This window comes from Oncorhynchus tshawytscha, linkage group LG07 (assembly GCF_018296145.1).
Source record: "Oncorhynchus tshawytscha isolate Ot180627B linkage group LG07, Otsh_v2.0, whole genome shotgun sequence".
NCBI classification, from domain to species: domain Eukaryota; kingdom Metazoa; phylum Chordata; class Actinopteri; order Salmoniformes; family Salmonidae; genus Oncorhynchus; species Oncorhynchus tshawytscha.
In genome coordinates, this window is record NC_056435.1 from 40,098,003 (window position 1) to 40,124,867 (window position 26,865).

The following is a 26,865-nucleotide window of genomic DNA, read 5'->3' on the forward strand; positions in this document are numbered from 1 at the left end:
TCTAGAGACTAATGTTTACCATTCAGTCTAGGGACTAACCTTTACCATTCAGTCTAGAGATGAACCTTTACCAGTCTTGAGACTAACCTCAACCCTTCAGATCAGTTTTAGACAAAACATATCCTAATATCATGATTCTCCCAGTGATGCTTTTTATTGTGTGTTTTGTTTGGCAGACCTGGACGAGTGTGGAGAGGGAAGCTCCTGCTGCGAGCAGGACTGTACCAACTACCCTGGGGGCTATGAGTGCTACTGCACAGCGGGGTACCGCCTCAACTCAGACGGATGTAGCTGTGATGGTATGTTCTCCCCTTTAAAACCTCAGGATAGTGATTTAGTGGAGCACTCATTATACAATAATTGTTGAACCTGGATTGCTTCCAGTTGAACTAATATGTGTATATATGAGGCTGTAATATTAGAATCATGTTTGTATTTTTTGGTTTGCTGTACATTGTTTTATTACATAAGAACATTGATTCAGTGCTAAATGTCAGTGATTTTGGCGATTTATATCAATTTACCTGACTGAGGAGCAGTGTTTTTGTAAAGTGACTGGACTGTGTGTGTGTGTTGTGTAGATGTGGATGAATGTCTGGCAGCTAACGGTGGCTGTGATCACATGTGCCAGAACACCGCCGGCTCCTTCCAGTGTTTCTGCCGCCGAGGCTTTCGTCTGGACGAGGACCGACACTCCTGTGAACGTGAGTTTCACCAATCAAATGAGATGTTTTTGCTTAGAGCCACACCACCATCATCACGTCCCACTTGGACCTTTTACCCTTATACAATCTCCTCTCTCTCTGGCTCTCTCTCTGGCTCTCTGGCTCTCCCTCTTGCTCTCTTAATCTCTCTCTCTCTCTCTCTCTCTCTCTCTCTCTCTTTCTGCAGCGCTGGAGAATACAGTTGAGGCCCTGTATAGTGGGGGCCAGGATGCCGTGGGGCCCATGCCTCAGCCTCAGCTCACCCTGCTGCAGGACTACAACCAGCCCCTGGAGCGCTATGATGACTATGAGGATGACGACACTGGAGAGCTGCTGGCTGAGAGCATGTTGGCAGAGAAATTTGGTGAGCCTCTGAAGACAAACACACACACTATGGTCCTGTATCTGATTAGCTCTGTGTCTGAGCAACAGGAGGTAAACCGTAAGACCTCCTTATTTAATTACTAGTTACTGGGCAATGAAATACCCCACAGCAGGTGGCAAATTGGTTAGCAGATTTTTTAGTTTTACATACCTGGGTAGTAATGGGGAAGCTTATAGACTGTGGCAGAGAGCCTTGGGATCTGTTTTGTGTTGTTCCTTGATGTATTCATGTGAAAACAGTAATCAGTATTGTAGTATTTAAGGTCATCTCACTGGGGTTGCTGTGCTAGGAACCACAAACAGATTTTGTTCTGAAATGTGATAATCAATAACGTCTTTGTCTTGTATGCAGTGTGTCTGAACAACACGTTTGGCCATGACTGCAGTCTGACCTGTGAAGACTGTTCTAACGGAGGGCTGTGTGGCCCAGGGAGAGATGGATGTCACTGTCCCGATGGATGGACAGGCCTCATTTGCAACCAGAGTCAGTATCTGCTCACAACAAACACATACAGACTGTAAACAAACTGCACTCACAACACTGTACATTATCAATCTTATGTCTGTGTGTTTTTCTGTGGAACAACACATCTCTGTATGATGGATAAATATAGACATTTTTATTCTATCCTAACAGCTTGTCCTGAAGGATCCTTTGGCAAGAACTGCTCATTTCCCTGTAAGTGTATGAACGGAGCCACCTGTGATCCTGTTAATGGGAACTGTCGCTGCCCACCTGGCGTCAGTGGAGACGTGTGCCAGGATGGTGAGTAACTACTGGTTAACATATACTGTACAAAAACACTCTCTCAGTCATTCACTCTATTGAAAAGTTCCGTTGCCTGATAAAATGCTTTATTGTCTGTAGGCTGTCCTAAAGGCTTCTATGGGAAACAGTGCAATAAGAAGTGTAACTGTGCCTGTAACGGGCGCTGCCACCGCACCTACGGAGCCTGTCTGTGTGACCCTGGACTCTACGGGAGGTTCTGCCATCTACGTGAGTCACTCGCTGTTGACCCCTCACATCTCACCTTTCACCACTACTCATATTCATTACTCACCTTATTCATTCAGTTCTTATTCAATATTCTACATGTTATCTCCCTCCTTCCCTATCCAGCATGTCCCAAGTGGGCCTTTGGACCGGGCTGTTCAGAGGAGTGTCATTGTGTCCAACAGAACACTCTAGAGTGTCACCGTCGCCATGGCACCTGCGTCTGCAAGCCCGGTTGGCAAGGCAATGCATGCAGGGAAGGTCAGTGCTGGCTGCTGGGACCCAAAGTTCTTATCTACAGTATCTCCAGCAGTGTTGTAGTGCTCTATGTGTTTAACTCTGATCACGTCCCCCCCTCCCACCTCAGAGTGTGACCCAGGCACGTTTGGCCCAGGCTGTGAGAACAAGTGTGAGTGCCCGCTTGGACTGTCTTGTGATCATGTGACTGGGAAGTGCCAACGTCTGTGCCCGGCTGGTCTCCGTGGAGACACCTGTGATCAAGGTAGGTTGTCCTGTTGGTCCCATGGGATAGGCATTTCATGTCATGTTGGTCAGTTTGCAGTACTGAATGTGGCTTCTTTTAGGAAGACTAGCACTGTCTCTGTCCTCTCCTCTAGCCTGTCCAGAGGGGAGGTTTGGGCCAGGCTGCCCTCAGGCCTGTGACTGCTCAGGGGCTCCATGTGACAGAGTGAGCGGCCAGTGTCAGTGTCCTGCTGGAACATCAGGAAAACGCTGTGAGAATTGTAAGGAAAAAACCTGGTGATACTATAGTATTCATAACATTGTGATAATGATGATGACACTAACACATACTCTTGCTGTGTGCTGCAGTGTGTGTGGAGGGATCCTGGGGCGCGGGCTGCCATGAGGCCTGTCCAGTCTGTGAGAATGGAGGAGTGTGTGACAAACACAACGGAACCTGTTCCTGTCCTTCTGGGTACATGGGCAGGCTCTGTCAGAACTGTGAGTTTGAACGAATCAATGGTAGAACTGTGATTGAAGATTTGTGGTAGTTTGTGGTAGTTTTGGTCTAATTTTAGAAAGAGATGTTAAATGCATGATGAGCAGGCCTTTCTAGTGGGTCATGAAAACACCAACCACGCCACATTCTCCTCTGTCTGAGGCACAGACATGTCATAAACTATGTTCTCATCAGCTGTGTTTTTACACAGAAGGATAAATATTATTCCGGTATAACCAACGGATTTCTTGTTAAATGCCTTTTGATGTTTGTATGTCATTTCAACCAGTCTCATGGAAACTGTATGCTATTGCAATATGTGTGTTTACAGTATGTACGTAGAGGTTGTGTGACTCTCTGGCTCACCGTGCTTTATCATGTGTCTGTGTGTGCTGTAGCATGTCCGGCAGGACGGTTTGGTGTTGGATGCCAGCTGCGCTGCGTGTGTGAAAACAGTGGGCGCTGCCACCCTGTCACGGGCCGTTGTACTTGTAACCCTGGCTGGGCAGGACATAACTGCAGGAAAGGTAGAGAGGGTGTGGCATTGAGTCTCAAATGAATCCAGAGAAATTAAAAATAGCTTACAGAATCTAAACTATTTCATTAAAAGGTCCCCTGTTTGTTTGTTTCCTTTTCAGCCTGTGACTCTGGGCGCTGGGGAGTGGACTGTGCTGAGAAATGTGACTGTAAGAATGGGGATGGGAGCTGTGACGCAGTGACGGGCCAGTGTAACTGTGAGGCCGGCTACACAGGGACACAATGCCATGAAGGTATGACTCCTCAAGCAAAATATCTGTTCGAAGGTTGTTTCTTTTCAGTCTGCATTCTTAAATTGCTATTGTGCAGTTGCAGTACTGTCTCAGAGCATGTCGCTGTCAAGCCCTGCTGTAGTTGTGTCTTCTCTGTGTCTCAGAGTGTCCAGTGGGGTCTTTCGGTCTGGGCTGTCGGCATCACTGCCAGTGTGACAACAAGGGGTCATGTGACCATGTCAGTGGAGCCTGCACCTGCCTGGTGGGCTGGACTGGAACCTTCTGTGAGAAACGTAAGAGAACCTCCCAAACTCCCTAAAACGTAACCTACAACCCAAATGATATAACCGTACCATAGCCTGAACTGTATCTATAATCCAGTACAATTAGCCTATTGGAATCATTGGGTTATTATGCTGTATTGTTTGTTGAGATGTAAAGGCTCTGTGTGTTTGTTTAGCTTGTCCCCAGGGCTTCTATGGGGCAGACTGCCAGGAGAAGTGTGTCTGTCTGAATGGAGGTCACTGCAACCATGTCACTGGGACGTGTGTGTGTCCAGCTGGTTGGATCGGTCCCACCTGCAAACTGAGTGAGTATTGGACATCCCACGCTTCAAAGAGCCTGTCCAGTACGCACCCTGTGCAAAATAAACCATTTCAAATCCCAGACATATTACATATATGTGTTTTGCATTGGTGCGATTGATGATTGATTCTTTGTAAGTTAACCGTTTCTTATCTTTGCCTTGCAGCATGCCCGGCTGGTTTCTATGGGGAGGGCTGTAACCAAACCTGCGGTTGCCATAATAATGGCAACTGCCACCCGGCGAACGGACAGTGTGTCTGTACACCTGGCTGGACAGGGCCCAGCTGCTCACAGGGTGAGTGTGGAACTAGAGTAGTACTCCTAACTAGCTATGCACAATAATATTGTTTGAGTCCAACCGCTTTGAACAGAGGTTAATGAATGAGTTCTGTATAGAGAAACCATAATGTAGTGATAATGGGTCTACCATTTTTTCCCCCCAGAATGCCCAGTGGGCTTCTATGGGGCGGACTGCCATCAGCACTGCCTGTGTCAGAATGGAGCCAAATGTGACCGAATCAGTGGGCAATGTACCTGTGCCAACGGGTGGATGGGTGCAGCCTGCGGGCTAGGTGAGTGGTACTGAAAGAGCCATACAGACGCTTAGAGTCACCATGAACCTAGCTAACCCTACTTACTCATGGCTTATTCAGACCTATATCACATCATGTTCTGGGGTTGTTTACCTAAATCAGGATGATCCTCATTCAGCACCAGCTCTACTAGAAATGCAGGCACTGGAAAACCATTAAGGCTCTGACTGGAGGGGTCTGGACAGCGTGCTTAAGGATAACATTACCTTAAATGCGATAAACCATTTAGAACTGTGGCCTGTGCTTTGTTTTACTGTATTCAGGAATCAAATTAGTCTCAGTCCTAATTTGTCCTGGTTTAACTCATTTGTTTTTGACTGGTGGTGTTCCCTGGCTGTCTGTGAGACAGAGCTGCACCTCAGACCGCAGACAGTCTGCTAGACCCCACAGTCTCCTGTCTGCCCTGTAACAGACTCCACACAGACGCTGCAGTTCACCACCCCAATGTACTCTACATCACACACTATCCTCCCACAGCGCCCATATAAACTTCTCAGCAGGTCCTCAACAGGTCCTCCATGCCAAACTCACCATCCTACTCTAGGCACAGGAAACCTCTAATTGTGCTGCCGGTGCGGTGTTACCTAGCCACTCAGTGCCAACTTTTTGCTAGGTCAAACCACAGGGTTTGGAGAAGGTATTGCTGTCCTCAGCAGAAATACCATAGGTTTCTATGTTAGCCTGTGGTTGGTTTGCCTGCTCTGACATGCGATGTCCCGTGTTCTTTCCTGCCATATCTCTGTGGGTTGGTGTGTTGGCGCCACAGAGTGTGTATCAGGGCGGTTTGGGGCCGACTGCCAGCAGCAGTGTCAGTGTGAGAATGGGGGCCACTGCGACAGACAGACGGGCCAGTGCAACTGTGGTCCTGGCTGGGTCGGGGAGCGCTGTGAAAAAGGTGAGAAAGAGTGACAGAGAAGTGGACATATACTGTCTTTGTCATCATCAATGTTGTGAGGTGAATTAATTCATAGTTTTCTGCTGTACCTTCAACACAGCGCCCTTTTGTGAGTGAAGGTTGTTGTCACATCCAGTCTCTGAGTTCCTACTCTGTCCTTTTCCTCCACTGCAGCCTGTGGGTCAGGCCTGTTTGGAGCTGGCTGTGAGGAGAGTTGTCAGTGTGAGCATATAGCCCCCTGTCACCACGTTACTGGGCACTGCCTCTGTCCACCAGGTTGGAGGGGACCCCACTGTGATAAAGGTGGCCTACTTTTAATGATAACAACTTTTTCTATTATCCCTGAAAGTATTTTTACCTGTTTAGGATTTTGACTCTCCCTCCTTTTTACCACCAGCCTGTTTACCTGGAACCTATGGCAAGGGCTGTGTGCAACGCTGCACCTGTCCCCAGGGTACTTCCTGTCACCATGTCTCTGGGGAGTGTGGCTGTCCCCCTGGACTCACTGGCAATGGCTGTGAACAGAGTGAGTCCTGTACAAATCTCTCAGCCCATGTCTTCTGCTTCCGATTGGCTCATTCATCCCCCTGTAACTATTGCTATAAAATTAGAATATGTTCTCAGTCAAGTTACCTGTTAAAAAAAGGGTCAAATTAAAAAATTGAAAACTCTGTCAGTCTGGACTTTCAGCTGTAATGTCTCGCTTTTCATGTTGCTTACCTCGTCTGTCTGTCTGTCTGTCTGTCTGTCTGTCTGTCTGTCTGTCTGTCTGTCTGTCTGTCTGTCTGTCTGTCTGTCTGTCTGTCTGTCTGTCTGTCTGTCTGCCTGCCTGCCTGCACCACCAGCCTGTCTGTCAGGGACACATGGACTCAACTGTAACCAGGTGTGCCAGTGTTCTGAGACCAACCAGCTCTGCCACCCAGTGACTGGGTTGTGTTACTGCGCACCAGGCTTCCAGGGTCCTAAATGTAACCAGGGTATGTATTGTATACTACCCCCCTCTGCTGGTAATGACACCTTCATAACCTTCCATAGGGGATGCCATTACTCTATCTTAAAACCGTTTGGTATGTGTTTTGGGTGCCCAGAGTGTCAGGAAGGTTGGTATGGTCCCGACTGTGAGCGAGAGTGCCAGTGTCAGAACAGTGGGAAGTGCAGGTCCACCTCTGGCACCTGTGAATGCACAGCAGGGTTCATCGGAGCACACTGCAACATCAGTGAGTTCATACTCAGCTCTTTATAGCACTGAATAAATGTAACACCTCCACAACAATCATAGCTTCTGAAGTAGTATTAGAAAAACCATGGTGCTTAATCTCCTGTACCCTGTTGAAAGCGTGTCCAGCTGGTCGTTATGGGCAGGACTGTGCCCACATGACACTGTGTGGAGAGGGGGCACAGAATGATCCTGTCACTGGTAGATGTTACTGCAGCCCTGGGCGAAGAGGAGAGGACTGTGGACAAGGTAGGTTTTCTCTAATGAATCGAGTTGAACAGATCTCTATGTGTGGAAGTATTTTTACAACTCAAATAGGACTTTTTGCGTCTCTGTCTGTCTATAAGTTAAAGGTTTGTAATATATGTGTGTGTTTGAACTATGTTTGTAATATGTGTGTGTGTTTGTTATGTGTAATATCTGTGTATTGGCAGGCTGTGCTCCTGGTTGGTTTGGAGAGGACTGTGCTATCCTCTGTAACTGCAGTAACGGAGGACTGTGTGACTCTGTCTCTGGAAGCTGTACCTGTGGTCTGGGCTGGACTGGGGCTCACTGTGACACAGGTGAGCGATACTGTACAGTGCACCTTTACAAAATCATAGGAAATAGCTTTGAATGTAATAACTCAACTCTCAGAGCTGGTTTTCATTCAGAATATGGTACACTGTAGTTATGCTGCGTCTCTGTGTCTGTCTGTCTGTCTGTCTGTGTGATAGAATGTCCTCCGGGGACATTTGGAGGTAACTGCCAGCTGAAGTGTGACTGCTGGAACAATGGCACCTGTGACAGGGTGACTGGAACCTGCCAGTGTGGTCCAGGATACTACGGACATCAGTGTGAACATGGTGAGTGATATACACACACGCAAACACACACACACACACACACACACACACACACACACACACACACACACACACACACACACACACACACACACACACACACACACACACACACACACACACACGTCAGCACAGCATTGAAAAACACAACAATTCTATTGTCTCACCAGCTCACACAGCGCTCCTCCGAACTGGACATAGACATAATTGCACTTAGCAAATCTCAAAATGAAAGCAGAAAAAAGGAAGCTTGCAAGTAGTAGAAGTGTCTTTCATACTGTTTCTAAAGTGTCCTGGCCCCGTCCTCAGCGTGCCCCCCTGGTCTCCATGGCCCTCTGTGCCAACTCCAGTGTACCTGTCTGAACAAGGCGTCCTGCAACCCCTCCACTGGGTTCTGTGTCTGTCCTCCAGGGTACCATGGCTCCCGTTGTCACAGAGGTGAGATCTCTGCCTTATGCAGTTACTGAGCTGATGGTATCTAGTAGATGCTGATGACTTTGAGTTTGAAATGTAGGCCTTCAGACAGGATTTATTCATTCTAAATAGGGTGTTGCTCTTACCCCACGTCTGTTTTCAGAGTGTCAACAGGGCACGTTTGGTGTGAACTGTGCCAAGTCATGTGACTGTGAGGAGGGCACGCCCTGTGACCCTGTGAGTGGCAGGTGTCTGTGCACCTCAGGCAAGACTGGACCCAGGTGTGACACTGGTAAGACTGAGGATCATTCAGAATGCTCTATGTGATGGTACCTCAGGTGGCGATCTGTTTAAGAGGCCTTTTCTAATTATGTTCTGGTGTCTAATGAGGTATCGTCTTACCTATGTGTGTGTGTGTGTGTGTGTTTGTTGTCAGCCTGCAAAGCAAACCGCTATGGGCCAGACTGCACAGAGAGCTGTGTGTGTTACAACGCGGCTCACTGTGACCATCGGAACGGCCGCTGCACATGTCTCAACAGCTGGATCGGACTCACCTGTCAGGAAGGTAGTAATGAGTGACTAACACACACCACACTGCCCTCACCGCAGCAGGCAGAGTGTATCTGGTCACAGGGCTGTAATGAAGCTGGACTGGAACTGAACGTTTCCCCCGAGTTAGAAAAGAAACAACTGGTTTTAGTGCTGACACTTGGTTTTGGCTGCAGGGAGGTTGAACACATTGAGGTTACACATTTCTTCCGTTGGTGGTTCTGGTTGTGTTGTTGTTTGTCTGTAATGAGTGTGTCCTGTGTGCTGAGATACAGGGTCGACTGACAGCTCCTCCCCCTCTGTGTGTGTGTGTCCTCAGGTGGGCCTCCACGCCTCCCCTATAGAAGCAGGAGGGAGGATAACGCACATCTAGACAATACGTTATAGCGCCCCCTTTTGGTCGGAGGCTCCAATCACCAATGAGCCTCCGACTGGAAGAGGCTGGGGCAGCAGCACAAGCTTCGCTGAAGCCGAACTGAATTAAAAGGTTGGATATTATTATTTCAGACATACACACCCCAACGGGACAGGATACTGCTGCACCCACAGGAGCTGGATAACAGACATGGAGAAATGGACTCTAAGGAGAAATGTTCTCAGTGTTTGCTCTAGGGTGGATAATGCTTTGGTGTGTGTGTATGCTGTGAACTGTGCAGGGCTTTCATTGTTTGTGTTCATGTGCATACTGTATACATGTGCATCTCCCACTCAGGCATGGCCTAACTCATCAGTGATGAGGTACGGTATGTTGTGACCCCCATTCTGGTAGTTAGAGGGCGGCCAGTGTTTACCAGGACTAGGAGCTCTGTTCATTGTGTGTCGCTGAAGAGTTCAATTTAAAGGTAATGACCTATTGGCCGACATCTGCAGCGTTTACCTTGCATGCAGTGTCTGCTAAAGCAGGAACATTGCCTTTAAATTCAAATCAAGCTGTAATGCTGAATTGAATAGAGCCCGAGATCTCCCCACTACAGCCTCCTCTGCACACTCCCCCCTGGACAAACCTCGCGGGATATAGATGTGTTTGGCGACAGTTGCTGAACGTCCAACACTAACACTCATTTTTTATTTCAGAGATTCACCGACTCACTATTGTACTTGATATTTGTTTTGTATACTATGCAATGCTATACTATTGTATGTATTTGTTTTGTATACTATGCAATGCTATACTATTGTATGTATTTGTTTTGTATACTATGCAATGCTATACTATTGTACTTGATATTTGTTTTGTATACTATGCAATGCTATACTATTGTATGTATTTGTTTTGTATACTATGCAATGCTATACTATTGTATGTATTTGTTTTGTATACTATGCAATGCTATACAATTGTATGTATTTGTTTTGTATACTATGCAATGCTATACTATTGTATGTATTTGTTTTGTATACTATGCAATGCTATACTATTGTACTTGATATTTGTTTTGTATACTATGCAATGCTATACTATTGTATGTATTTGTTTTGTATACTATGCAATGCTATACTATTGTATGTATTTGTTTTGTATACTATGCAATGCTATATTAATGTATGTATTTGTTTTGTATACTATGCAATGCTATACTATTGTATGTATTTGTTTTGTATACTATGCAATGCTATACTATTGTATGTATTTGTTTTGTATACTATGCAATGCTATACTATTGTATGTATTTGTTTTGTATACTTGGCAATTCTGTAGTGTTTTATGCTTTGGTTTTTGTCATTTACCCCAGAAATGTTCATGGAATATGTGGATAAACAGTATACATGTGGCATTATTATACAAATCCCATCACTTCTACATCATATACTGTAAATGATTCATTATTTGAATCTGTCCTTATGAATGAGCCATCAGAGCCAACATAACCCAGGTATCTATGCTTTTGGATAGTAGTGTGAGGTGAATCCTATCAGACAATGCAAAGTGATTTGAGCACCTGAAAAAGCGCTTTCAATGATATTTCCAATCCAGTATAATATTATGATGTCTATTTGCAGTGAATACCATAAAGTTATGTTTGATATTCTGTACTTTATATGAAGCGACTTGTTATAAAAATGTTGATGCTATGGCGCTTTAATCCACTATATGTTGACCAGAAGACAGTATACTATCTATATATTGGTCAGTACATTTTTGTTTATCAAAGTATGTTTGCGTGGGCGATTCTGATTCATATCCTCAAAGTTTAGAGTTCACCCCATTGGATTGCACAATGATTCAGGAGACACAATAGAACTTGAGCAGACAGTGGGCTCAGCCCAGTCATGGTAAACAGTACCTTTTTCTTTTTTGTGTATAAAGTGCTCTTTACATATATTTATATTTCATACAGTATATTGTATACAGTTCAAGATAATGCAATAGGTAAGTGTATTCTGTCAATGACTGGAGTCAAGAGGATGTTCTAATCGGGACACCTAGTAAATAACCCATAAAATATCAAACACAATCAATGAATGAAAAAAGTCAAACACAGGGAAATGTTTTTACATTCTTATTTTTTCATTGTCATTTCATTAAAGACGAAGCTGTACATCTGGTCTAAATGCAGATTGAAGCACAGTGCAGTTAGCAATGCCTGCAAATGAAAAGAAAGAAAAGGCAGAGGTGACCACAACCATAAATATAAAGGTCAAACTATGTACATACAGGAGATGACTAGCTAGGGCATCATCACTGAGAGAAGGTAGTCTGCCATTGCATTCATTTGAGAGCATTCTGCACAATATACACAATACAAATAAATTGCTTATTTTGTCTATCATTACACTGATACAATATTAAGAGGAAAATGCAGCATGTTGAAAATGAAAATAAAAAGACACTTTTATTCTCCCTCTTCTGCTTCTTCTACGTTAAAGAACCGAACATACAAAAATAATCTCTAACATACGGCATTCTGTGAGATGAGCATCATTCATCTACAGGGCTGGTTTCAAAGGTTTCTGAGCTGATAGTAACATCAATACTATGATATGTATGGAACAGTGGCTGTGCAAAGGGAGGCTGTCAGAGGGCAACACTGGACAGGGAGACAAGAGAGCCTGCAACGATGAGTCTACTCACTAAACAGCCTGACTCACACACCTCAAATTCTTATAAAATCATCCACACTGCTTGTCTAGCATTATCCACTATGTCAGCAAGGAGCAAGCTCTTCCAAGAGTGCACTTCACACGCTGTTGTGTTGCCAGAGTGGTCCTGTAAATAGAGGAGCTCTGTGGTGCTCATATCTCTCTACAGCTCAGCCTCTCTCTCTACAGCTCAGCCTCTCTCTCTACGGCGCAGCCTCTCTCTCTATAGCGCAGCCTCTCTCTCTACAGCGCAGCCTCTCTCTCTACAGCGCAGCCTCTCTCTCTACAGCGCAGCCCTCTTTCTACAGCGCAGCCTCTCTCTCTACAGCGCAGCCTCTCTCTCTCTACAGAGCAGCCTCTCTCTCTACAGCGCAGCCTCGCTCTCTCTACAGCGCAGCCTCTCTCTACAGCGCAGCCTCTCTCTACAGTGCAGCCTCTCTCTACAGCGCAGCCTCTCTCTACAGCGCAGCCTCTCTCTACAGCGCAGCCTCTCTCTCTACAGCGCAGCCTCTCTCTCTACAGCGCAGCCTCTCTCTCTACAGCGCAGCCTCTCTCTACAGCGCAGCCTCTCTCTCTACAGCACAGCCTCTCTCTCTACAGCACAGCCTCTCTCTCTACAGCACAGCCTCTCTCTCTACAGCCTCTCTCTTTACAGAGCAGCCTCTCTACAGCACAGCCTATCTCTCTACGGCGCAGCCTCGCTCTCTACGGCGCAGCCTCGCTCTCTACAGCGCAGCCTCTCTCTCTACAGCGCAGCCTCTCTCGCTACAGCGCAGCCTCTCTCGCTACAGCGCAGCCTCTCTCGCTACAGCGCAGCCTCTCTCGCTACAGCGCAGCCTCTCTCGCTACAGCGCAGCCTCTCTCGCTACAGCGCAGCCTCTCTCGCTACAGCGCAGCCTCTCTCGCTACAGCACAGCCTCTCTCTCTACAGAGCAGCCTCTCTCTCTACAGAGCAGCCTCTCTCTCTAGAGCAGCCTCTCTCTACAGAGCAGCCTCTCTCTACAGCGCAGCCTCTCTCTACAGCGCAGCCTCTCTCTACAGCGCAGCCTCTCTCTACAGCGCAGCCTCTCTCTACAGCGCAGCCTCTCTCTCTACAGCGCAGCCTCTCTCTACAGCGCAGCCTCTCTCTACAGCACAGCCTCTCTCTCTACAGCACAGCCTCTCTCTCTACAGCACAGCCTCTCTCTCTACAGCACAGCCTCTCTCTCTACAGCGCAGCCCCTCTCTCTACAGCGCAGCCTCTCGCTCTACAGCGCAGCCTCGCTCTCTACAGCGCAGCCTCCCTCTCTACAGAGCAGCCTCCCTCTCTACAGAGCAGCCTCCCTCTCTACAGAGCAGCCTCCCTCTCTACAGAGTCTACAGAGCAGCCTCCCTCTCTACAGAGCAGCCTCCCTCTCTACAGAGCAGCCTCTCGCTCTACAGTGCAGCCTCTCGCTCTACAGTGCAGCCTCTCTCTCCACAGAGCAGGCTCTCTCTCTACAACGCAGCCTCTCTCTCTACAACACAGCCTCTATCTCTACAGAGCAGCTTCTCTCTCTACAACGCAGCCTCTCTCTCTACAGCCTAGCCTCTCTCTCTACAGTGCAGCCTCTCTCTCTACAGTGCAGCCTCTCTCTCTACAGAGCAGCCTCTCTCTCTACAGAGCAGCCTCTCTCTCTACAACGCAGCCTCTCTCTCTACAGTGCAGCCTCTCTCTCCACAGAGCAGCCTCTCTCTCCACAGAGCAGCCTCTCTCTCTACAACGCAGCCTCTCTCTCTACAGAGCAGCCTCTCTCTCTACAGAGCAGCCTCTCTCTCTACAGAGCAGCCTCTCTCTCTACAGAGCAGCCTCTCTCTCTACAACACAGCCTCTCCCTCTACAACACAGCCTCTGCCTCTACAGAGCAGCCTCTCTCTCTACAACACAGCCTCTCTCTCTACAGAGCAGCCTCTCTCTCTACAACACAGCCTCTCTCTCTACAGAGCAGCCTCTCTCTCTACAACACAGTCTCTCTCTGTACAGCACAGCCTTTCTCTACAGCACAGCCCTGGGGGCGAGATGGAGCTACATTCAACACCATCACATTTATCACCAGACAAATCAGTGCACAGCTCTGTGCATGTACGTGTGACATTGAATTGATAGTGTGACAAAGACCACCAAATATGTCTAGGGAAAACTCATTGTGACAGTGCCTTTGAGCTTTTTATTTTATGAAACATTTCTGCTGCACAATTTCCGGTCATTTCGCTCATTACCTGACAGACAGTAAGACAGAAAATCATGATACATTATGAAACTGTTTTTTTTTCTTCTGGGAAAACCACATTGGCTTTTGCCACTAATTCCCTCAAGACATAGTACCAGACAAATCAAAATGTACAGTTCACATTTAACACAGACGCTAGAAAGATTTGTTTCCCCTCCACACACACACACACACACACACTTTGACTCTGTATCTATGCCAATTATTTGTTGTCTGACCCGAGGCGTTAGCATCACATACACACCTCACTCAATCTGATTCTCCAAATCTCCTCTTCACTTTGCCTGAGAAGCATCTACACTTCACTCATCATGTCAGTTTCGCCCTACTCACTGACACTACAGGGCCAGGTCACACCATGGTTAGCATCTACATAAAAAAATAAGAGTTACTCGATGCCATATATACAATGATAAAGGTCTTTGTGTAGTTTCTAGAGTACACTTCATTATGTATGTAACTGTATCCTGTCTAAAGTTATGATGGTTTAAACACGAGTGTTACTTTGTACAAAATCAAGCATGACTGTATTCCCCTTTTTTCTACAGCAAATGACATCTCCAATATGTACATGAGAGCATTATTATCCTTTTTAGTTCATCATTGGACATTATTTTCAAAGGTTAAATGTGTAAAAATGATTTCATGGATTTCATTTATATATATATTTATTAAGTATTCAACCTAAAAACATTTAAATAACTAAAAGAAAGGATATTTGTACGTAGTTTAATATGCAAAAAGATTTTGTAATTCAATATCCCCTCAATCTCGTCACCTTTCAATTTGACAGGCGAAGCACATGATTGACATCCCTTCAATCCAATGACACAAGGGCAAGGCCTTGCGGAGGGTAACGGAGTCATACTCCCACTATAATTATAAATATTTTTAGAATCAGGGCAAATCAAAATGCTATATATGCATGTGTAGGTATTTGTTAGTGCTTTAATGCAATATTAACAAGTAATTGTTCAAATATATCTTTCATGCAAAATATTGATTAGTGCTTGGTGATGGAGTCACAGCTGTCCAGAAATGAAACGATACTTACTTTACATGATTTTGAATCATTTTATGACTCCCATATGGCTCCATGACACATATTCAATCAGGAAATTGTCCTAGAAATATCGATCCATTTTACTGCAATATGCTATTTTGCATGTTTATAACTCCGTTACCGGAAAGCTCTTTGTATTATCAGTATTTTCATTATGAAATATTGCATCAAATGATACCAAAATTGGTCTTGATATAGTCAGCTAAGTACTTATGATATAGTCAGCTAAGTACTTATGATAGAGTCAGCTAAGTACTTATGATATAGTCAGCTAAGTACTTTATCAGATATGTTACATTAATGGATTATCACTAAAGAACTGCATGTTACGCAGGTTTGCATATACCTCCCCAAAATATGTTAACTGGCTGGACTCCATTACCAAGCACTAATAAAAATGTTTGCATGAAAGATACATTTCAACATTTACTTGATAGTATTGCATTAAAAAACAAACAAATACCTACAAACACATACATAGCATTAAGACTTGACCCTGACTGTAAAAAAGATACTGCAAGTTTTTACTGAACGCGTGACCTTGACCTACAGTACTAGAAAACTGAACGCGTTGAACCAGAGAATGAGTTACGAAAGAGGAGTGAGTATTCCTTATATTTACACATTTTAGTTTACTCTTGTAACCATGACTTTGCTTGGTCTGAATAATCCCCAGAGGCTGTTGGACGAAGGCTCATGCATGGAGGACGTATCACATGCTATCCACTTTGCGCTTTGTCTCACAGTAAGAGAGGACCTAACAGCTAGAGAGTGAATACGAGGGCAGCGGCAGATGTCTTCAGGGTGCAATGTATATGATTATTGAAAATGTATAGATTATCATCTGCCTTCTGAAAATCAACGTATCGTTCCCTAAATAGAGGGGTGTACAATTAATGTGTACTGTGTATGTGGGTATAAGCATAGAACAGCATGATCAAGTGATTATACTGTACACGTGAAGAGAGTCAATAGGTAATAAGCTGGATAGTATAGGCTTTAAGACGGTTGCTATACTCTTCCAACAAGCCACACCCACTTAGATGTGGCGTTGAAAGATGTTAGAATATCTTTGGCTCAAAGCCACGTGAAAATGTCCCTGGTTTGACAGTGGACAGGTCCCCATTAGGTGTCCACACATGAAAGAAAGACATGGACATTAAATACTGTTCCGATCCCTGAGCTTTCACTCCTATTGGGCAGGAAGGGCTGCCACTTAAACCAACTAGTGTTTCCGTTGGCCAGGGACTATTGTCAAATAACAGTCTGTTATGAACCAGCAATGTGGAGACCAGACTGACTAAGGGGAACAGGTAGGAAACTGAAACAGGGGAGAAGATCCTACAGTGCAATGACTCACCGTGTGTGATATAGTTGAGTTATTTCATCCTCTCACATATTCTACAACCTCTTAATGACTGAACTGTACAATAGTAAAGTGCTGATTGTTCTGCCTGTGAGGAGGCTGGTACACTGATAATATGTAGATGACACAAACTAACAGCTGTTTCAGAGAAACTGTGATGTGCATATTAAACAGAACTCCAAAAAAACTAATGTGTGGCAGACATGTGCAACAGAGTTTTTGTTGTATATTTGTATAAACTTAAATCCATTGGTATGCATTCAGTATTTAGAGAAACGACTGCAAAAAAAAAGAAATATCTGGCTGCCAAGCAAGCATGTTTTTTATAAACATATTTTTTCTTCAGTTTTAAAAATACATCTTTCTTCTATCTGTCCTTCCTTCCCTGCAGATGTGACCAACTCTCTATTTCTTCATCCTTTTCTCTGGAAGTCTACATGATGCTCCCCAGGGTGGCTGAGGCAGGGTCAGACTCATGCGCCGGGGTCTAATTCAGTAAAAGCTCAAGCAAACGGAGGATCAGGCAAAGGTGGGGCATGGCGCTGTGCTGCAGCCCTGGAGCAGCCCTGGAGCAGCCCTGGAGCAGCCCTGCTGGCTGGCGTGGTGGTGAGTTAGGAACGGTAGTCCTTTTTACTGTACGGCTTGTTCCCCAGGATGCTATCTACCTCGTGTGTGATTGAGGAGGATAGTTTGGGAAGAACCTGCAGGAGAAATTACAGATGCATTGAAGGAAACAGAAGGTTCACGTGTATAGATTGCACATACTTTGTATCAAATGCACTGAGTACCCATGCCCATATTGGTTTTACTATCCATGTGGGGAACAAACAATTGATTCCCATTCAAAATCCTATTTTCTCTAACCGCTAACCATAAACCTTTAATTTAACCCTAATCTTAACTCCAAACCCCTAACCTAACCCTAATCTTAACTCCAAACCCCTAACCTAACCCTAATCTTAACTCCAAACCTAAAACCTAACCCTAATCTTAACTCCAAACCCCTAACCTAAAACCTAACCCTAATCTTAACTCCAAACCCCTAACCTAACCCTAATCTTAACTCCAAACCCCTAACCTAAAACCTAACACTAATCCCTGAGCCTAATTGTAACCTTAACCATAAACCTAACCCTTAAATCTAAAATAGCCCTATTCCTTGTGGGGACCGACGAAATGTCCCTACTTGAAATGTCCTTATTTTACTATCCTAGTGAGGACCAGTAACACACACACACTGTACATACTAGGAAATGGAAAACAATTTATCTCAAGCCAGACATAATGTGATGAAAGAACATAAAACCCTGATGGTTTGAAAATCCCATTAAATGAGAGCATCTTATCTAGCAAAGTAGCAGCGCCGCAAGCTAGCCTCAAATGTCCCTGTTGATTGATACTCTGCTGACCTTATTAACTTGTACAGTAAAGCATCCAAGCATATTACAACAAACTGACTGGCCGAGAGGCAGCACTCTTTCCAGGAAAGACAAAAACAAGAACAATTCTATTATAGATGGTTATGGACAGGGAGAGATGGCATTTTGAACCAATTAAAAATGTTGATTCAATATCAATACTCATTGACATATTATGCAAATCTGCACACTTTCTCTTGCGCAGACACACCCCACCCACCCAATCCCACCTACCTGGACCCTCACTGTGTTCTCACCTGTATTGCTGCTATATTCTCCATCAGCTGGTCGGTGTTGGATGCCCCCAAAAGTACGGAGCTCACCCCCTCGTTCCGTAGGCACCACGCTGTAGGGGACGGGTAAACAGCAATGACACCCCCACCATGGCAAACACACAACCCTGCTGCCCCCATATACAACACACACACACACACACACACACACACACACACACACACACACACACCTCTTCCTCGCCCACATAACCCTGTCCCTCCCCTCCCAACCCTACAAAACATAGACCCCTGCCTCAAACATACCAAAACCATGTACAGTTTACCACTGCATCATACACGTAACAAACACCAAATGTCTCTTCAAAAAATAGAACTACTAAGTACATGCACTACACATACAGTACACTCACACAAACACACAATACCTAACCCTACACACCTAAAACACAACCCCACTGTGTTTGCTAATCTAGTTGTGGGATATTTGATACTGTATAAGAGGAATAGTGTACTACTGCATTGAGACTTTGTGCCAGTGTGTTCAAACCTCTGTGGTGAGGTTCAAACACTGTCAGTGTGGAATTAGAACCTCCAGACACCGCAGTGATGATGAGACGGAGTCCACTTCCAGAAACAGGTCTGACCCTACAGGATTTGATATGACAACCAAGGTTTCCTCAGGTCAGGATGGGATGGCTGTAGTAGTCTACATGGAACTGTCTAACAGATGACAGAGATTATTCACTCACTGGCCTGGCCAACATCCTCTACGAAGTCACACTGCTACTTTACCGTATAACAGCTGCAAAGCTACGCTACAAATTGTGTAAAATAGCAGGCTTTGGGTAACTAAACGGGTCAAGCTAAGAGGCCTAATGTGTATTTAATCTGTACTTTTTTCCAATGTAGAGACTCCCGGGCAGTGGTGGAAAAAGTACCAAATTGTCATAGTTGAATAAAAGTAAAGATACCTTAATAATAAATAAATCACCCAGAAAATACTAGGCTACTTGAGTAAAAGGTTTTAAATATACTTTAGTATCAAAAGCAAATGCTATGAATAATTTCAAATTCCTTATATTTAGCAAACCAGACAGCACAATTATTTTTTATATATATATTTTTTTATATTTACAGATAACTAGGAGCACACTCAGACATAATTTACAAATGAAACATTTGTGTTTAGTGAGTCCGCCAGATCAGAGGCAGTAAAGATGACTGTGCATTCTCTTGATAATACTGAACATTTTCCTGTCCTGCTAAGCATTTGAAATGTACTTTTGGGTTTCAGGGAAAATGTATGTAGTAAAAAGTACATTATTTTCTGTATGAATAGTAAAGTACAGATACCCCCCCAAAACGACTTAAGTAGTGCTTAAAAGTATTTCATTTAGTTTTCTTAATACCACTGCTCTCGGGTGACATAAAATGGTGGTCTCAGGACATAGCTCTGTCCAGGCTGTTTGTGACAGTGCCACAGAGATTTATAATGATTGGGAGCTACAGTGTACTAGGTGTCTGCTAATGGGCCGTGAAACCTAATCTATGACACTGCATTACAGGTCGGGTGTAAAATGCGCCTTGATATGCAGAGTGAGGTGTTGTGTAGGCCTAGATTTACAGTCTCTCTCTCATCTGCGACACTTTAATAGCTCTCCATGGGGCTGGGAATCTGTCTACAGGCTCATTCCCCCTCTCCCCGTTCGACTGTAAATCAATATAGGCCACTCACTGGATTTATGTCTGGCATTTCATGTAACTGCTGACTTGGGGAAATGAGAAACTTCCTCGTCGTATATAGATACACACCACGAGACAGTAAACTAACAAACAAAATCAATAGCAAGTTAAAACCACTGGCTTGGATTTAGGGAGAATAACTAGTTAACCACAAACAGACATACAACATAATACAGACAAACACACACACACACACACACACACACACACACACACACACACACACACACTACAACAGCTGAAAACCATCTGGTTAGCTGCCTGACTGGCAGTGACCGTCCAGGGGCAAATCAAGCGAGAGGCAGAGGGACGAGGAACGGACAGACAGACAGAGAGAGAGAGAGCGGCAGTGTGTGTCGGCGTACCGATGGCGAGCTGGGGCAGAGTGCAGCCCAGCCGCTCTGCGATTGCCTGCAGCTCTTTCAACTTCGCCTGCTGACGCCGGCCCTCCTCGCTCAAGATCTTGTCCTTCAACCACTGGTAGCCCTGTTGAAACAGCCTGCTCAAAAACACAGCCCTGCCCAACACTGAGGCACTGCACCACCTGTGTCGAGCAGGGCCTGCTTTTAAACACGTGACTCTGTTTGGTAGACCAGGGCCTGCTTTTAAACACGTGACTCTGCTTGGTAGACCAGGGCCTGCTTTTAAACACGTGACTCTGTTTGGTAGACCAGGGCCTGCTTTTAAACACGTGACTCTGCTTGGTAGACCAGGGCCTGCTTTTAAACACGTGACTCTGCTTGGTAGACCAGGGCCTGCTTTTAAACACGTGACTCTGTTTGGTAGACCAGGGCCTATTTTTAAACACGTGACTCTGTTTGGTAGACCAGGGCCTGCTTTTAAACACGTGACTCTGCTTGGTAGACCAGGGCCTGCTTTTAAACACGTGACTCTGCTTGGTAGACCAGGGCCTGCTTTTAAACACGTGACTCTGCTTGGTAGACCAGGGCCTGCTTTTAAACACGTGACTCTGCTTGGTAGACCAGGGCCTGCTTTTAAACACGTGACTCTGCTTGGTAGACCAGGGCCTGCTTTTAAACACGTGACTCTGCTTGGTAGACCAGGGCCTGCTTTTAAACACGTGACTCTGCTTGGTAGACCAGGGCCTGCTTTTAAACACGTGCCTCTTCTTGGTAGACCAGGGCCTGCTTTTAAACACGTGCCTCTGCTTGGTAGACCAGGGCCTGCTTTTAAACACGTGACTCTGTTTGGTAGACCAGGGCCTGCTTTTAAACACGTGACTCTGCTTGGTAGACCAGGGCCTGCTTTTAAACACGTGACTCTGCTTGGTAGACCAGGGCCTGCTTTTAAACACGTGACTCTGCTTGGTAGACCAGGGCCTGCTTTTAAACACGTGACTCTGCTTGGTAGACCAGGGCCTGCTTTTAAACACGTGACTCTGCTTGGTAGACCAGGGCCTGCTTTTAAACACGTGACTCTGCTTGGTAGACCAGGGCCTGCTTTTAAACACGTGACTCTGCTTGGTAGACCAGGGCCTGCTTTTAAACACGTGACTCTGCTTGGTAGACCAGGGCCTGCTTTTAAACACGTGACTCTGCTTGGTAGACCAGGGCCTGCTTTTAAACACGTGACTCTGCTTGGTAGACCAGGGCCTGCTTTTAAACACGTGACTCTGCTTGGTAGACCAGGGCCTGCTTTTAAACACGTGACTCTGCTTGGTAGACCAGGGCCTGCTTTTAAACACGTGACTCTGTTTGGTAGACCAGGGCCTGACCAGGGCCTTTTAAACACGTGCCTCTGCTTGGTAGACCAGGGCCTGCTTTTAAACACGTGCCTCTGCTTGGTAGACCAGGGCCTGCTTTTAAACACGTGACTCTGCTTGGTAGACCAGGGCCTGCTTTTAAACACGTGACTCTGCTTGGTAGACCAGGGCCTGCTTTTAAACACGTGACTCTGCTTGGTAGACCAGGGCCTGCTTTTAAACACGTGACTCTGCTTGGTAGACCAGGGCCTGCTTTTAAACACGTGACTCTGCTTGGTAGACCAGGGCCTGCTTTCTGCCACGTGCCTCTGCTTGGTAGACCAGGGCCTGCTTTTAAACACGTGCCTCTGCTTGGTAGACCAGGGCCTGCTTTTAAACACGTGCCTCTGCGTAGACCAGGGCCTGCTTTTAAACACGTGCTCTGCTTGGTAGACCAGGGCCTGCTTTTAAACACGTGACTCTGCTTGGTAGACCAGGGCCTGCTTTTAAACACGTGACTCTGCTTGGTAGACCAGGGCCTGCTTTTAAACACGTGCCTCTGCTTGGTAGACCAGGGCCTGCTTTTAAACACGTGCCTCTGCTTGGTAGACCAGGGCCTGCTTTTAAACACGTGCCTCTGCTTGGTAGACCAGGGCCTGCTTTTAAACACGTGCCTCTGCTTGGTAGACCAGGGCCTGCTTTTAAACACGTGACTCTGCTTGGTAGACCAGGGCCTGGTTGTCAACATTGTAACTCTACTGTAGTCTTATTTTACTGTACAGCCCCAGCAGGCAGAGATGAGGAGGCCTCTCTCTCTCTTCTCAACCTGGTCAACTCTGGCTCATCTCATGTTTCACACACACACATACAGTACAGTACAAACACACGCACATATGTTTTAGGATGTAAATAAATGTCTCATTCTTGTTAAGATTGTGTATAGTTAATTATAAACACCAAGACAATGTGTATTATGAAAATCTATGAATGTACATCTTTTTCAATAGGCTTAAAAAGCAACCTTGATAAAGGGATTTCCTTTCCTATGTGATCCAATGATTGAAACAGTGACAGATCAGGAAAAAGCAAGCTTTCAGTACTGGATCAGCCATCCACACCATTGTTAATCAGGAATAGGGTTGCAAAATTGCAGGAATTTCAATAAATTCCATGGTTTTCCATAAATCCTGGTTGTATGCCGGATTCCCTGCTTAATTCCCTCATAATTCAAGGGACCCTCCAACCTGGATTTTGGGAAAACCTGAGAATTTATTGAAAGTTTAAATGTTTAAAGTCTAACCAGGAATCAACAGCACAACATATGAATCAACACTATGCAGGAGAACATCAGCTTCATAGCGAGAAGGAGAACTGGTTTCCTTAACTGCACAGGGTTAAGACCAATGTTCCTTCTAAACTGCACGCGGGCACAAAGTAGCACCGAGACTGCCGTGCAGCTACCTGCACTTCCGTGCAGAGCTCCAAAGAAATCTCAGCCCATAGAGAGAAGTACGAGATTGAACACTTTTCCCTGTTAGTTATCACTATCAACGTTTTCCTTTACTGTGGCAATTATGATCGAATCAACACAATATTAGCCACTTTCAATGCAACATACTGAAACAAAACCAACTATGCAAGAGATGTTGTTGGAGGAGCAGGATTCTATTGCACAAGACTCTACACAGATCGGTGCAGCATAACCAAACAGAGCTGCAGTAGGTCTACAGTGCATTCGGAAAGTTTTTGTTACGTTACAGCCTTATTCTAAATTGTTTTTTCCCTCATCAATCTACACACAACTCCCCATAATGACAAAGCAAATACAGGTTTTTAGACATTTTTGCAAGTTTATATATATATATATAAAAAAACTACTTAAATATCACATTTAAACACGTATTCAGACCCTATCCTCAGAAATTTGTTGAAGCACCTTTGGTATCGATTGAGTCTTCTTGGGTATGACGCTACAAGCTTGGCACATCTGAATTTGGGGTTTCTTCCATTCTTCTCTGCAGATCCTCTCAAGCTGTCAGGTTGGATGGGGAGCGTCGCTGAACAGTTATTTTCAGGTCTCTCCAGAGGTGCTCTAGGAAGAGTTGGTGGTTCTAAACTTCTTACATTTAAGAATGATGGAGGACACTGTGTTCTTGGGGACCTTCAATGCTGCAGAAAGGTTTTGGTTTCTTCCCCAGATCTGTGCCTCAACACAATCCTGTTTCGGAGCTCTACGAACAATTCCTTCAACCTCATGGCTTGGTATTTGCTCTGACATGCACTGTCAACGGTTGGACCTTATATAGACAGGTGTGTGCCTTTCCAAATCATGTCCAATAAATTGAATTTACCACAGGTGGACTACAATCAAGTTGTAGAAACATCTCAAGGATGATCAACGAAAACAGGATGCACCTGAGCTCAATTTCGAGTCTTATAGCAAAGGGTCTGAAAACTAATATAAATAAGGTATTTCAGTTTTTTATTTTTAATACATTTTCATTTTTTTTCTCTAAAAACCTGTTTTTTCTTTGTCATTACGGGGTATTGTGTGTAGATTGATGACTACATTTTTTTGTAATACATTTTAGAACAAGGCTGTAACGTAACAAAATGTGGAAAAAGTCAAGGGGACTGAATACTTTCCGAATGCACTGTATATGCAAATAGACCATTGCCATATATGGATAAGTGCAATTTACTTTGAACTGGACTGTGTTTAGAGCTGTGGTCATGAGTAGATAGATGTGCTTGTTTTGAGAGCTGCATGGAGCCACATGTGCACATTTAGTTCATATCCTTTGCTAGTTAATGAGTTATTAGCCCAGTTGTACTGTAGTCAGCAATGGGGGAGTGGTTGCTTCCTACAAGAGCACAAAACGTGCATTTCTAGACATCTTTGAAAAGCAAGTCAGGTAAAGAGCTGTTTTTGTCTTAAAAGGGCAGTGCTGTATTTTGAGACAGTCAGGAATAAGCTAAGTAGCCAATAGGCAGCGGGAAGCATCATTTGTCTGATTCTCTGTAATAATGGTATGGGAATAATAATGCATTTCATTTTGTAAAGTGGTTTCTGCAATCAAACAAACACAACAACATTTTCAGTCACCTCCTTGTCTGAAGGACAAGTGGATAAACAGGTTAATGTCAAGCCCTGCATGTTTTTCAAAAGTGTCATAGAATGTAGACCTACATTGAACACCACACATTGGCTGCTACTGTAGTCTGAATGATAGAATAGCTATTTCCATGTTAAAATGTTATGGGATGCATTTTCTCCATTGTTTTTGATGGAATGCATTACATTATGATCAAGTAGCCACAGTAGTCTTCTTGACCACTGTCTGAAACTGTAACTTAAAGTTGTTACAGCCTCAGTGTTCACAGTAAACTCACGCTGGAAGAATTTTCACAGCTTTCAAGTTTGCGCTCAGCAGACCTGAAATTTGCTCCATGCCGAAACAAATTAGAGGGAACATTGGTTAGGGCCACAGAGAACGCTCAGAGCACCTACAGCAATCCTGTATGCCACCGTGACAACAGGGAAGATTATGCCCTAGTTTCAGAATTTGTGATGCAGTACGTGGATCTGATGAATATCTGTGTATGTGCGTGTGTGCATGCATGTGCCTCTGTGTGTGTGAAAATGTGAGATAAGCTGCTTGAGTTGACACAACCTGACATTGGGTGTCATGGTCGAATTGGTACACAGAGCTGGTCCACAGAGTTGGTACACAGTGTATGCTGTCACAGGGCACTCAAAAACAAACATCTAGGAGACACCAAGTTCTAGAACCTGAGAGACACAGAAAACATCTGTTAGGACAGGAACGAGCCAGGATAAGAAGAGAGCTGGGGGAGAAGAGGGGCTGACATGACATACGAGCTGAGACCAAAGGAGAAAGCAGAGAGGTGAACAGAGTCCCAGGAGAGGGGTGGGGGTAACACTACCTTAAGAGAAGCGCGGGAGTAAGGTGGTACCCCGCTGTCGTATTTCCCTGAGATGATCCCACAGGCCAGTGGTGACCATGTCATCGCCCCCACACCTGAGAACATGGGAACATGGGGTCAGCCTGTCCCCATCACCACCACCACTCAGTATTGACATTCTGTTCTGTCTAGCCTGACGAGGAGAGCATCCATCCCTGGGTGCTGCTGTCCTCTTCCCTCTTCTTTGTAAGGCTAAGTATTTACTGTATTTAAAAGCATAACATTGCCACAGAAACCTTTGTAAGCTGCAGCATACTTATATCTAGGCAATCATAGAATGATATATTACAACTATAATAATAGTCATTGAATAGCTATCCCTGTGTATGAAATACTGTTGTGTTGTATCAGTCTGTCCAGACCAGCTCCACTCACCTATCTTATGGAAGAGCTCTGGCAGCTGCACCTCTACCTTCTCCCTCTGGAACATGTGATACTCAGCCTGCTCACAGATGGGAGGGATCTGGTTGAACTGCCGCGCCACAGAGTACGCCTCCTACAGGACACACAGGGAACAGCAGCCGTCAGCCTGAAGAGTACTGTACGGTGGCCACCGGCTAATCAAAGCAGGAGAAGGTTGTGATGCCCATCAATCAATACTGTGAAAGTCATGGTCAGAGTCTGTCAGAGTCTAGCACAGTCAGTGAGACATTACAGTGGTGGCATGCCATTGTCCGTGGTGAGACTGATGACCGGAAGGAGAAGAGGCTGTGTGTGTGTGCATCTCACCCAGAGTTGAAAGTAGATTACATTTCTTCCTGGTACAGGACCTCCCATGTGCACATGCACTAAAAACATGTATGGGCCTAACAGTAAAGACGTGTTCATAGCGCCAGTCCACAAATAAATGTTATTTAACTGTAAAAATGCATTTATTATCTTTTCATGTGGCATGAACACAAACAGGCATGTTTTCATCCGATTGTCAAACAAATCACTTTAAAAAGTAGGCTACCTGTGCAGGTTTGTCCACTAAAATAATTCCAGCATCTAAACAGTGCACCCGCCATTTGACCAATTGAAAGACACGTCTATTAAAACACAGAAAGTACAATGACATTCGATTGTTATTAGGCACACTTGTAGCAGCCTGAATTGATGCGTCCACAGCTGTCTAGCCACGTCTCGGTC

The 26,865-nt window shown here is 45.0% G+C and overlaps 2 protein-coding genes across 8 annotated transcripts in view; one reads left to right on the plus strand and one right to left on the minus strand.

The window, feature by feature from the left end:
• megf6b (multiple EGF-like-domains 6b) overlaps positions 1–11,731 on the plus strand; it is an 83,074-nt gene extending 71,343 nt beyond the window's left edge. For 2 of the 3 annotated variants that reach the window (XM_024427157.2, XM_024427158.2), the window contains 28 exons: positions 177–299; positions 582–704; positions 892–1,068; positions 1,441–1,572; positions 1,726–1,854; positions 1,957–2,085; positions 2,209–2,343; positions 2,450–2,584; positions 2,700–2,825; positions 2,914–3,045; positions 3,442–3,570; positions 3,682–3,813; positions 3,957–4,085; positions 4,253–4,381; positions 4,544–4,672; positions 4,821–4,949; positions 5,737–5,865; positions 6,040–6,168; positions 6,263–6,391; positions 6,711–6,842; positions 6,954–7,082; positions 7,202–7,330; positions 7,516–7,644; positions 7,798–7,926; positions 8,236–8,364; positions 8,504–8,632; positions 8,777–8,905; positions 9,209–11,731. In XM_024427157.2, the coding sequence (XP_024282925.1) occupies positions 177–299; positions 582–704; positions 892–1,068; positions 1,441–1,572; positions 1,726–1,854; positions 1,957–2,085; positions 2,209–2,343; positions 2,450–2,584; positions 2,700–2,825; positions 2,914–3,045; positions 3,442–3,570; positions 3,682–3,813; positions 3,957–4,085; positions 4,253–4,381; positions 4,544–4,672; positions 4,821–4,949; positions 5,737–5,865; positions 6,040–6,168; positions 6,263–6,391; positions 6,711–6,842; positions 6,954–7,082; positions 7,202–7,330; positions 7,516–7,644; positions 7,798–7,926; positions 8,236–8,364; positions 8,504–8,632; positions 8,777–8,905; positions 9,209–9,276 (3,608 nt within the window). In that variant the 3' untranslated portion in view covers positions 9,277–11,731. Of the gene's footprint in view, positions 1–176; positions 300–581; positions 705–891; positions 1,069–1,440; positions 1,573–1,725; positions 1,855–1,956; positions 2,086–2,208; positions 2,344–2,449; positions 2,585–2,699; positions 2,826–2,913; positions 3,046–3,441; positions 3,571–3,681; positions 3,814–3,956; positions 4,086–4,252; positions 4,382–4,543; positions 4,673–4,820; positions 4,950–5,736; positions 5,866–6,039; positions 6,169–6,262; positions 6,392–6,710; positions 6,843–6,953; positions 7,083–7,201; positions 7,331–7,515; positions 7,645–7,797; positions 7,927–8,215; positions 8,365–8,503; positions 8,633–8,776; positions 8,906–9,208 lie in introns of those variants that run through there. The other variant, XR_006083730.1, reaches the window with a different exon arrangement.
• A 2,148-nt stretch (positions 11,732–13,879) lies between these two features.
• LOC112254497 (voltage-gated potassium channel subunit beta-2) overlaps positions 13,880–26,865 on the minus strand; it is a 171,076-nt gene continuing 158,090 nt past the window's right edge. For 4 of the 5 annotated variants that reach the window (XM_042324400.1, XM_042324398.1, XM_042324399.1 and 1 more), the window contains 5 exons: positions 26,110–26,230; positions 25,696–25,790; positions 20,411–20,531; positions 18,324–18,412; positions 13,880–17,349 (listed from right to left, as the gene is read on the minus strand). In XM_042324400.1, coding sequence (XP_042180334.1) covers positions 17,260–17,349; positions 18,324–18,412; positions 20,411–20,531; positions 25,696–25,790; positions 26,110–26,230 — 516 coding nt within the window. In that variant the 3' untranslated portion in view covers positions 13,880–17,259. The remainder of the gene's footprint in view (positions 17,350–18,323; positions 18,413–20,410; positions 20,532–25,695; positions 25,791–26,109; positions 26,231–26,865) is intronic. The other variant, XR_006083731.1, reaches the window with a different exon arrangement.